At 40.8% G+C, this 13,092-nt stretch overlaps 1 protein-coding gene and 1 long non-coding RNA gene across 2 annotated transcripts; both read right to left on the bottom strand.

The window, feature by feature from the left end:
* Positions 1 to 156: 156 nt before the first annotated feature.
* LOC5508981 lies at positions 157 to 7,034 on the bottom strand. The gene is made up of 3 exons (XM_032377870.2): positions 6,427 to 7,034; positions 1,437 to 2,078; positions 157 to 1,286 (listed from the first exon to the last, which is right to left on the bottom strand). The coding sequence occupies exons 1-3, from the start codon at positions 6,793 to 6,795 to the stop codon at positions 309 to 311; spliced, it is 1,989 nt and encodes a 662-aa protein (XP_032233761.2). The 5' UTR covers positions 6,796 to 7,034; the 3' UTR covers positions 157 to 308.
* A 2,063-nt stretch (positions 7,035 to 9,097) lies between these two features.
* On the bottom strand, positions 9,098 to 11,606 carry LOC116616059. The gene is made up of 2 exons (XR_004295170.2): positions 10,592 to 11,606; positions 9,098 to 10,178 (listed from the first exon to the last, which is right to left on the bottom strand). It is a non-coding gene; the product is annotated as an uncharacterized LOC116616059 (long non-coding RNA).
* Positions 11,607 to 13,092: the final 1,486 nt, after the last annotated feature.

Below are 13,092 nucleotides of genomic sequence, written 5' to 3' on the forward strand. Positions count from 1 at the left end.
CCCCATGAGGATAGGATCAAATCGATGACGACTTGTTAGAGGCGGTTAGAGTTATTGGGACTCCGTGAGAATAGGATGATATCGATGACGACCTGTTAGAGGCGGTTAGAGTTATTGGGACCCCGTGAGATAGGCTCCCGCTTTCAATAACATGACTTCAGCCTCAAAATAAGTTTTAATTTGATTTTAAATGTTCAAATACATTGCCACTAAAAAATGAACACAGTCAGATAATGTGGATTGTGCCTACTAAAAAAACAATGAAAATTAAAAAGCGAATAATTTCAAGTAAATGTCAGGTTAAATTTTCAGTAGTAGAAAGATCCCGGACGAGCCCGCGATATTTTTGTCCCACGCGCATGCGCGCTCCAGACATTCCCAAAAGTGTTTGCCATTTGTAATCTATTTCGCGTTACGTGTTTTCGCTTAATAATCAGCCTCGCTTTCGTGCCTTCGTACTGTCGTATTACACGGTCAGCTTCTAAGTAAGTGACGTCTTCAAAGTTGTCTCCATTAAAATCAATAATTTCATCGCCTTTCCTCAGTACGCCGGATATTCCCGGGTTTTGAATGTCCAGGATGTGAATGGGTAAGTTCCCGTATGGGGAGCACATTCCCCCTCCGATGATAAAGCCCCACTCCCCAGTTCTGTTGTCCTTAACTACCTCAGTAGTAATGGTCTTTCTCTCGGTGATATATCGTCCGCTATTTGTTCTCTGAACCTTAGTCCGATTTGACCTTTCTTTCTCGTTGGCATCTGGCCCATTTTTAACAGGTGGGTGAGACGGAGGGACAAATATCGTGTGCTTAGATGAGGACCTATTGGAAAACGAGCGGCTTCTTTGAAGTGGACTTTCTTTTGGGGGCATAAAAGTGTCCCAGTTGATGGAGGACCGTTGCCTCTGTTTAACCGTAGCAGGCCAGGTTGCTGGGACTTCTTGGTTTCCTATACCGCTAATACGTCGCAGGCTCAGACCTCCTCTTGCACGAAGTGAGCCTTTGCGCAGAATTACTGGGGTTTGCGGTTGATCCTCATTGGAAGTCTCCCGAGGGTCCTCAATCAGTGGGGGGCTGCGTACCCTCAAGGAACCGTCACGGGGGTACTGAGACTTGCAGGACATCGAATCGTACTCATCTGAGGACCACCTGTCGTTGAAGGGGCCTTTTGCGCAGACGCTTTCGTTGATGGTTCCTGGGAGGGACTCTGCGAGACTTTTTAATGAGATGCACGAGTTTCGGCGGCAGGATGGACTTAGCGGTCCTCGCTCTTGTAATGTTGTTTTTAGCTGAAATTTAAAAGACAATGTATAAAAATCCATGTTATAAAGCACAGCAATCACGGCCACTGAACAACTATGAAGTTATCAAACTCCAGTTTGGGATTGCGAAAAGCGGTGATTTTATGACGTCACTGCAGTTAAGGGATTTGTACTGACCTGTTGCGCGCACCACTCTGATGTGTTGCTGATGAAGCTCAAAGAGTCGTCGCAATCCAGCACGCTCCCTCTATCAAACACGCTCTCCTCAGCGTCACCACTGCGCATGCTCGACACATCCTCTTCCTCCTCCTTCAGCCTGGCACCGAGGAACGACGAACATCGGGAAACCCGTCTAACCTGCTTGGCGGGGCGCATAAACGGGTTTGGCGACTTCAATACCTCGATGACTGTAGTCGCGTTTGATGTTATGCTCGTCTCTGTCGTCGTTTCCATGATACTGCGTTTACGAGCTGAGCGCTTTTGGGGAGACGTAATGTTCGGGTCGCCTTCGGGTCGATTCGCGACGTCTTCGGGTGGTTTTCGGAGTGACCCAAGCAAAGTCTTATTCCCGTCTTTATTTCTGAAGACTACGAGTTTGATTACTGAGGGAAGGGATCGAAAGATCGTGAGTGCGTCGGCATGCGTGCGCCCGCTCAGTTTGTGACCGTTTACTTCGAGTAGCTCGTCTCCAATTCGTACGCAGTTACATTTGGATGCGCAGGAGTTGGGTAAGATATCGCTGACGTAGTGGTTTTTTAGTGGTGAATCAGCTCCTCCGACCAACACCAGACCGAGGTAGCCATTACTGGGCTTTATCATCTGCAAAGGAAAATAACGACTTTACAGTTTTAGTGCAGTGAAACTAGCAGACTGTACAGGACCCGAAATCATCCCAGGACCCGAAACGATCCCAGGACCCGAAATGATCCCCAAAAGTACCCCAACTGATCCCGGGACACGAAACGATTCCAAGGAGTCCCCGAAATCAACCCCACCGAATTGCGGTAATGGACAAAGGGAAAGCAGAAGAAAGCACTTCCAATTCTTAAAGCATAATTAAGGGTTGACAGCGAATCTATTTCTAAATAACATGACTTAAAAAACTTAAATTCCAATACAATTCTTCTATTAATTACATTGCCCCGGTGGTAAACCCATAAACAGAGTCCAAAACAAATACACAACATTTAATTGCTACTGAAAGGAGTACAACATAAACATAGCACAGCCAAGCACAGCCTTGCTCAGAACAACCAAACTTTTGATCTTCGAAACATTTGCAGTTCCAACACATGACTCTGACACTATAAATCTCGTTTCCGGTAAACATCACCCCTAAACATCTATATTCATTTGACAACCAAACGTGTATTTCACCACGAAATCCATGTTCACACGAGCGAATATTTACCGACAGCCGGTTTGGCCGAGAAGATGGAATGACAAAAGCACACTGAGTAATGCACTCGAACAACCCTTTAACTGTCGTTGAAAAATATTAAGAGGTGTGGCTTTTGTTGAAAGCAATATGTGCGTTTTGAATTTCCTCATGTAGTCGTGCGTACACCACTGCATGATTTCTCTATCTCTCTTTATGATAGGTCTTTCATTCACCGAACACAAACAAACATTTTACTACGGGGAAGCAGAGGCATGTATTATCTGTGGAGACTTTCTTTTATGGCTTGTTATGTATAAATGATTTATTCACCCCTGGTTTTTCAAATTACCATCACGGGAATTGTTATTTGACCCCAATCGCTGACCCAACCAAGCTGTCGGAAGCTGTATTTCCAGCGCAGTCGTATATAAAAATCTTAATACTATGGTTTTAGTTAATGCAAATTTCTGGATAGTAACAGAAATGACGCTAAAATGTTTCAAGTGTTTTTAAAACTGAAAGCCAATCCTTCCACATTCCTTTTGTTTGTCCATTACTGCAATTCCTTGGGGTTCATTTCGGGGACTCATGGGGATTGTTTCGGGTCCCGGGATCAGTTGGGGGCTTTGGGGATCATTTCGGGTCCTGGGATCGTTTCGGGGCCTGGGATCATTTCGGGTCCTGTACAGGACCATTTTAGACCACTTCGCCCCATGTTCAGAGCGCTCCATATCCCTTTCCCAAATATATCCTTAAGTATAATTCTTGCAGGTTCTAATTGCCTCATTATTATTGACCCATATGCATTGTACGATATCTCGACAATAATGGAAAGAAGTGAAAAGTGCAAGCACGGCGTCTACTCATTGGATTTCTGATAACTGATGAGAAAAGTGAGAAGGGAAGTCAATTAGCGAGAGCCCCATTATCCGTTCCTGTTCAATTCCACTCTACAAGCTGACATAACGATTGCAGTAGCTACAAGAGTGCGAGAGATATTTGAATTTCCGGACCTGGTGCACCAGGCTGGTGAATTAGTGAGACCTTTAAATGGATGAATAGATTAGATAGGAATGCTCGTAGCAGGAAAACTTTCTCAATCGCATAGCAGCCTATTAGAATCCTCTGGCACCGATTTATGTTCTTTTATCGAAAGGCGTGTTCTTAGAGATTTTTGCGGTTCAAAATTTGTTGATTTTGCAAATGATAATTATGAGAAATTAGGTTCTCGATGCACGTACATGCAATGTTTTATTCGTTAGGAGACTGATCATTTGAAACAACAAATATATTAATGGTCGCCAACAAATAAAAACAAAAACAAAACACAGTGAATTTAAAAAAAAATTATCATTGCGTTTGAACAGGATTTTGCGGGCACTAAGTTCTCTGGATATGAAGATGATGAAGGGAAAGATTGATCTATTGACTTAGCGCAGCTGACTTGATCTATTGTTACATCAACACACTCTTTCAATAAACACGCGTGGTGCTCAGGGAATCTGTTCAAAGAACAGGTCAAATAATAGAAAACAGCGGGCGCTGTAATTCAGGCGAAACTAGCATGCAAGGAAGATAGAGGAGTATCTGTAATTTTAGACTAAACTGAGGGAAGAAAGAGGAATATCTGTAGTTTTAGACTATACTGAGGGAACATAGAGGAATATCTGTAATTTTAGACTATACTGAGTTCTCATTGAATTATTTTTTTGCATTTCTCTCATGGAAACCTTAAACCCAAAGCACCTTATGCAGTTTTTTATATCGCTAAATAACAAAAAACGCAAATGTGTTTTTTCAATCTCGCAAGTAAAAATGAATCACTTTCCTAATGTGGTAAGTTTATATATTTCTTTAAGGTAGGGTGTTTCCATTAAATTATAACTTTTTTTCCAACTCATATTTTCTATTCAATAAGTGCAGCAAGGTTAAATACTAAAAGGATATAATTGATAAAGTTTGTGTTTGGTCAGAACTGTCTCGGGCCGTCGTTGAGTATTTGAATAAAATTGATCGGAACAAGTGTTAATTACTCCGGAAACATACTCCTATAACAGGATTTCACTTTACAAACAATTAAAGATTTTAGACTCGAAAATTGAATAATATTTGTAAACAGTGGATATCACCAACAAAAATTTTGCTATCAAAAGCACTTTTTCACATGCACATCTTAAACAATCCGATTTTTAAATACATGTCAAGAACATCAAGTTCTTGGTCAAAGACAAGTTCGATCCATTTCGCAAAAAGCAGTGAAAAGCCAAATAATAAAAGAACGAATTGTGTGCATCACGCGCATAAAAATATGAAAAACTAGAGAAAATTAACTAGCGTGTGAAGTAAAAGCATCACAGTAGGAAATTAAAGTCTGTTTTTAAACTCAGTGGTCTAAAATGCACCACAAACTAGACCACAGATAAGGAAACCGCTCATAACAAAGTTATGAATTCACATTACAAGCTGGACTCTATCAGGAGTAAATCTCAAAACAAACCACTAAAACTGTGAATAGTTTTATTGCCCAATTTGTCGTACTAAACCAATCTAAGAAAAAAAAAGCCGCGTAGCTAGAACAACTTTTTGGAAGCCGGACGCGCGCGATAGCTAACATTTGCCAAATATATCCGGATTACAAACAAAACTTTGTTTAATTTACAAAAAAGGGTGTTTGCATCCTGAGTGATATTTGTCTCAGATTGTATAAACAACACTATAGGATGACTACAAAAACAAAAAATGGTAATTTTTTCAATAAAGCTGCAAAGCTGTTATTATCATTTTAGAGTCTTATACAAGTGTATCGTTAATGATGCATACAGCACTTTGGCGGTTACATTATCTGAATTATAGCTCAGAGAAAAGATAACATAGTAATGATAGCTGACAATTCCAAAAGTTTAAAAAGCCGTTTGGTTTATTTCTCTTGGTGATAACTGTTCGGATGAAGATACGTTAGTACACGCCCAAGTAGCGAGTAGTGAAATAATAAATGAATTACCGCGAGAGGGCATGGTGTAGCAGGTGGAGTCCAGTGGTAGAGCACGCATGCAAGCTATTAGCCAGCCTAACAATGAACTACAAGTTAGTTACGCTTCCCTAGAAGTAATGGGCGATATTTGTAAGAATATGGAAATAATTTTGCGAGCTAGAATGGGAACGTTATTGATTTAACTGATCACACTGTACTTGAGTAGCGGTTTTGACACGGGCGTGTTCCTATCTTAAACACTATTTCATTTGAAGTTTGCAGAGAACTAGAAACGATTTAGAGTTTTTAATATATCAGTACCATATAACCCTTTTGGTATATCGGAAATTTTGCTAGCGTAACCGTTTTGGTAATTCCTTTTGTGAGTAATTTACAGCTTTGAGCATTGAAGCGTCCCCTAGCTAAACAAGGGAGAAAATATAAACAATTTTCAGCTTTAGACAAAATTACAACCTGCAGCTGTCAATCCCTGGTTATTGAAGCAAGTCGCTGGTTCTACCGGTACCACACATCTTCCTCTACTCACTTCACACGTGTTCACAAAATAATATAGGTAATATGAATCATCGATGCCTTTTGATGTAGCCACTAGATATGTTGATTCATAATTTTTTGTTGTCATCAAGATAAATTTGAGTCTAGATTCCAATACTGTACTGCGTTTGATTAATAACTTTCCAAATTTGTAGACCTTTTCAACACATTTTTTAAAAGAAAAATCTAACAATTCATGATCAGCGCACATTTATCTATAAACCTAACCAAATAAAAAGGGATTAAAACAAGAAACATACCTCTAGGGTAAGAACGCCTTCGTCTCCGTTGCCTTTTTCTATCTCTTCGTTGCCCACATTTGTCGTGTTGTCTCTTGTATTTTGTCTTCCCCATGGGTTCTCATAAATTCTGACAGAAGTTCTCGGCGAGCGTGCTCGTTCTCCCGCGCTTTCTGTGTTCCTTTGCCATCTCGCTAGGGTATTCCTCCAACTAAATCCCGTTTCTTGATCCTTGTTGTGAGGCGTACAAATGTCCTGGTACACATCATTAGGCGAAGAGACCCTTTTAAAGCCTTGATTTGCTATCGTGGCATTTTTGTTCAGCTTGAAGATTTTACAGGCTTTCGATACCAATGGAATTGAGCTAATACCGAAACCGGGAGATTTCATCTTAAATGAAACTCACGCGTATTTCAACAGGTTCTGTCTTCGCTATAAATCCTCGAGAGTAATTATTTCTTTTTCTTTTAAGAGTGTAACGTACTCTCTTAGATCATGGTATCCACCATGAAGGACGTTAGAAATGTTCTAAGTTGCTTACATGCAGCTCTGAATGAATGAGGCAGGTTCTGATCGATTCCTTTGTGCGCGTTGTAAGTTTTTTACGATAATGAGAGTCACAAAAGAAATGTAAATTAATTGTAAAGAAACCGAGGCTGCTATGTCATTATCTATGCCACGCCACAACCCATATCCATATTTGGTCATCGCGTTAAAATATTAAACGAACTTCACTTCAAATTCAATCTAAAAAGAACAAGCGATTGACGGCAACAATCAAACAAAAATTGGTCGCAAATTTAGTATTTCGCCAATCAAAAGAATCAGAGGTTCCCAGCTAATTTCTAGTACCAATATTGTAAAACGTGCCACGTGTTTGCCGTGTGTCTTAAAGTGATCACTAAACAAACCGGCACATGTATGGAAAAGAGGGGGGCCAAATACCGGCTCTATTCAGTATCCCACATGCTATACAGTACAGGAACCGTACAATGCCGTACATGAGCAGCTTTTGTTAACAGAAAACCCCTCCAACAGAGGTTTTATAAAATATTTCCCGCGCTTTTTTTCGTTTCAAAAAACTTTTCACTTACTCAGTTTGTTTAATAAAGAGATACTAATTTGAAGCAAGATAAAAAAATTAAAATGTACTGAATTAGAGACGTAGTGTGTACAATTCGAAGCTGACGCAATTCTATTGGAGACACTAGTATTGGCGCCAAATGTTCTTATAACATGTTCACAGGTCCAAGATTATATAATAATAATAATAATAATAATAATAATAATAATAATAATAATAATAATAATAATAATAATAATAATAATAATAATAATAATAATAATAATAATAATAATAATAAACAAAAAAACACTTGTCAGCTTGTTTTTCAGGCTTTTTGTTATGTGACACGCTTCTTAATTACGGCACACGTTGTTCTATAGTGTTATTGTAAGAAGACATCTGTGTTTCCCGAGAAACAGTGTAAAAGTATGATTAACGATTCTCCCTGGCTATGGGGAGAGAGTCAAACAGTAACAAGACAAACAAGACACAGTGTGGCCAGCTTTGGTCTCTTGTGGATGTGTCTAGGTGTGTGTGGATGTGTGCGTGTGTGGGGGGGGGGGGGGGGCAAGAAGAGACATGGGAACGTTTTCTCTCTATTGTGGTGTATTAACACTGGGATCTATCAATCAGTTTTATTAATAGCTCACAAAATACCGGCCATTGCTTTGGACTAAGTCTTTAAGTCTAGACTAAGTCTTTAGCAGTTTATTTAATACTTTGTTTGAAAAATATCAATAGAAATAATAAATAAGTATCAAAACAGTCATGATGACAGATCATGTGTATTGTGGGGAATCTTATTAACATCATTTATATGGTATGGTATGGGGTGTGGTGGGGTGGGGTATAGTGGGGTGGGGTATGATGTGGTGGGGTGTAGTGGGGTGATGTATGGTATGGTGTGGTGTAGTGGGGTGTAGTGGGGTGTGGTGGGGTATGGTGTGGTGGCGTGTAGTGGGGTGGGGTGGGGTATGGTGTGGTGGGGTGTAGTGGGGTGTGGTGGTGTAGGGTGTGGTGGGGTATGGTGTGGTGTAGTGGGGTGTGGTATGGTGTTGTGGGGTGGGGTATGGTGGGGTGGGGTATGGTGTGGTGGGGTATGGTGTGGTGTGGTGTGGTGGGGTATGGTGTGGTGGGGTGTGGTATGGTGTGGTAGGGTATGGTGTGGTGGGGTGTAGTGAGGTGTGGTGGAGTATGGTGTGGTGGGGTGTGGTGGGATATGGTGTGGTGGGGTGTGGTGGTGTGGGTTGGGGTGTGGTGGGGTGTGGTACATAGTAAAGACATTAGAAAATTAAACGAGACCTACCTGAAAGTTGAAGTTTGATTGGGATTCTATCAGTCATCTACAGAGCAGAGATTCCACGAGATACTACGCATGCGCATAGCTGGTCATATTTAAAAGATCATGAGTGTCCATGAGAAGATCCAATAAGTGCAGTAGAACTGCAGGGAGGCAACAAGTACCTATAGGGAGGGCGTGTAATCTCTGCTCTGTAGATGACTGATAGAATCCCAATCAAACTTCAACTTCCAGGTAAGTCTCGTTTAATTTTCTAGTTCTATCAGTCATCTACCGCAGAGATTCCACGAGATTTTAACGTCGAATGAGCACTCAACAATAATATACACAAGTAATAAAAACACAAGTGTATTTTTAGTAACCTCTATAACAACTAACATAAGTGGTTACATGTCACCTTAAACATAGGTGGAAACGAAAATTAATATAACAGTTGATTGGCATTACCGATGCCATACTATAAGTACAGAACTGTTGTAGAACAGTTGCTGATCACTTAACATTTGAAAGGATAGCATGTCCAAAGCTCTCAGCTTCGGTTATAGGCTTATGATAAAACCTGGTAAAGGTACAGTCTGAGCTCCAACAGGCTGCTTTCATGATATAAGTCATGGGAATGTCACAACTCTTGGCCTTGCTGGTAGATGCTGCACGTACACTGTGTGGCTTGAATATAGAGGTGTCTATGCCTGCTGTGTTCATCACTACTTTAATCCACCTTGAAATAGACTCTTTGAAAACTTTCCTATGACACTCGTTCCCTCGAAGTGTTGCAGTGCGTTTGATGTATTCATCTAGCACTGAAGCTACACACAGCCCGTGATCTGATGTAAATCGAGGTAGTTTAAGGACAGGTTGTTCTTTTCCTGGAGCAGATTGCTTATCGAGGTCCCCAATATAGAATTCATATGATGAGTCACACCCTTGGTACATGCTTGTTAGATTCATTAAATGTAACGATTGACAACGTTGTCCCGTCACTAATCCACATAGCATGACGAGTTTGTGAGTCAACTGTTGTAGGGTGAGTTCCTCCAAAGGGTAAAGTTCCAAAGATATGTGAGAACTGTTGACGTGTCCCAGGTAGTAGAATACCTAGGTAAGGAGGGCCTCTCCTGAAATACGCCTTTGATGAATCGTTGTACAAGTGGGTGCGAACCAACCTTTACTTTGTAGGGATCTCCTGATAAGGCACAAGCAATCAGTCTCAATCTTTTCCCCAGTGGATGACATTTCCCCTGATCGAATGGGAGGTAGACATTGCTCTTCTTCTCTGGGAGGAGAATAGGTTTCTGAACTAGAAGGCGAGATAACTATGGGTACCATGGCTGTGTTGACCAGTTTGGGACTATTAAGATCATTTGTGCTTGGTCGGACTCCAACTTCTGTAGCACTTGTGGAATTAGACTGAAAGGAGGGAAAGCATAGACAAATTTATCTTCCCAATCTAAAGTAAAGGCATCAATTGCCCAGGCCTCTGGGTCTGGGAGCCATGATACGTATGGCTTTAATTGACAATTCAGTCTGGATGCGAACATGTCTATATCAGGCATTTCCAGTTCCTGTGTTAGCTTGACAAAGATCTCTTCATCAAGCTTCCACTCAGTAGCATCTTCAAACACTTTTGAAGCTTTGTCAGCTATTACATTGTTTATCCCTGGGATCTGGCTAACAGTCAACCAAATTCCCCTTGGTATACACCATTCCCATATTTCCCTAGCCATGTCATTGCAGGGAAGGGAATGGGAACCCCCCATGTGGCGTATATAAGCTACAGTAGTGGTGTTGTCAGTCATAACCTTAACATGGTTATGTTCCACTTCTTTACAGAGGGCCATTAGTCCAAATGCTATCGCCTTTAGTTCTAAATAGTTAATGTGCTGGCCTTTCTCTGTTTCAGACCATCTTCCTCCTGTTGTGGTGTTTCCTAAACTGGCACCTCACCCATCATTGGAGGCGTCATCCTTTTAGGATGTGTTCCGATGAAACAGAAAGTATTTCCGTTGAACGCGTCGGATGACGCTGATTTTGTTGGATTTTTTCCTCGCTTGACCAGTCACGCTACAAAATGGCGGAACGCGAACGTAGAATGACCAGCTATGCGCATGCGTAGTATCTCGTGGAATCTCTGCGGTAGATGACTGATAGAATCATGTATTTACGGATATGTGCTTTTAAGATCTAGCTATAAATAGATGATAGCATTACTTATAACATACATAGTATTTACACAAGGGTATCCGTTCTTTTATATATTCCTGACTTTAGCAGTAAACTCCTGCCTAGATTCGATCAGCTAGCACGGTCGCCGAACGAGGACACGTGCGGGATAATTACTGATAATAACACACTCAACTGAAGGTTCTGTTTATACTATACTGTAAAATCATTTGTAGTTCAAGACTAGTCTCTCGTCGCCGACAAAGCTACCTTAATGGCCTTAGAACCGCTTGTGCCTCACGCGGGCTCTGGTTCGATCGCTTTTGTGAAGATCTATAGCACTACATGTAGCTTCCCGCCGTGTGCTAGAACCTTGTGTCTGCCGTGTTCCTATGTTAAGACCATTCATTTTCAATGATGTACTATCGATCAACTGCACTTCGTCCACTGTTACAAGGCTCCCGGGCCTGATTCCCGGGGCTGTTTCTCAGCGATGACAGGATGACATTTCGAGTCGAAACTGATGCTGTGGAAAAATCGCCATCCACTGGATGGACTGGTATTCCGGAGCTAACACAAGATCCCATACTGTAATATCCCGACCTTCAATACTTCGGAGTATGGTATTTAGTAGTAAAGCTTTGATGTATATACATTTCTGTCGGCATGTTGTCCAATATACACAATCGAAACAAAAACCAAGACCCTCTCACGAAAAGTACCGCTGATTGGTAGGTGGACCACACCTATGTCATGGTAACTTCAATAAACACATTGTAATCGAACAGACAAACAAAAAGGCCCTCTCACGAAAGCTATCGCTGATTGATAGATGGACCACACCTATGTCATGGTAACTTCAATAAACACATTGTAATCGAACAGACAAACAAAAAGGCCTTCTCACGAAAGCTATCGCTGATTGGTAGATGGACCACACCTATGCCATGGCAACTTTAATGAACACACACTGTAATCAAACAAACACAAAGGCCTCCTCACGAAAGCTATCGCTGATTGGTAGATGGACCACACCTATGCCATGGCAACTTTAATGAACACACACTGTAATCAAACAAACACAAAGGCCTCCTCACGAAAGCTATCGCTGATTGGTAGATGGACCACACCTATGCCATGGCAACTTTGATGAACACACACTGTAATCAAACAAACACAAAGGCCTTCTCACGAAAGCTATCGCCGATTGGTAGATGGACCACACCTATGCCATGAAAACTTCAACAAACACACTGTTAACAAACAAAAAAACATAAAGGCCTTCCCACGGAAGTGATCGATGATTATTGATGGAGCACACATATATCCCATGGTAACTTCAGTAAACAAAAGTCAAAATATCAGAGTAGCCGAGGACGAGCAAAATCTAAATAGTGTAACCTACATGTTCCAAGCGTTGAACAAGCGACAGGCTATTGGATAGTTTATATTCTGGTGTTTTTATTGTAGATGGTGGTTATCAAACTTTTACAATTTTGAAATTCGCGCTTCCTTTAAAAATCATCGGCGATTGTTTTGCAGTCGACGTAAGTAAACTGGCGACATTGTCGCTTTAAGCTTGATTCGGTGTATATTCGTAAGGCATGCGACTTTCTTCCGACAGGTCTTGATTTGTTTTTCTCTTTCACAATTCTCGTAATTCTCATTAACATCATCTTAAAAACACTCTTTTTTTTTACATAAGAACCTTTTTTATGAGAACGTCCAGCCTTAGATTTCACCAATTTTTTAGAACATGAAATAAGAACATGCCGAGGCTCAGATAGCAGATTTTTTTCTTTTTTAGGCCTGATGCGTTCTAAAATGCAGAATTAAATTGTGTTCATAGTAATAACCTTTATTAACGCTATATTGATCATTAGTGTTATTCTCCTAATACATTCATTGGGTATTATATTCTTATATACACTAAATTTAAGAATGTCGTTAAGAACATATTTAGCCTTGAAATGTCACAAAAATAAGAACGGCCAAGCCTCAACTCGTTCTTATGAAAAGAGTGTAGCAAAGGTTACTCTCTCGGCGGGATAACAAGACCTCATTGCGCGCTTAGAGAATGACAGAATTATTAAGGAAAACGTCCGAAATTAAATCGTCCCTAGTTTTTAGTCCGAAATTTTACCGTTTTTTTTTCAAGTGT

Source organism: Nematostella vectensis, chromosome 3, assembly GCF_932526225.1.
Source record: "Nematostella vectensis chromosome 3, jaNemVect1.1, whole genome shotgun sequence".
Classification (NCBI taxonomy): domain Eukaryota; kingdom Metazoa; phylum Cnidaria; class Anthozoa; order Actiniaria; family Edwardsiidae; genus Nematostella; species Nematostella vectensis.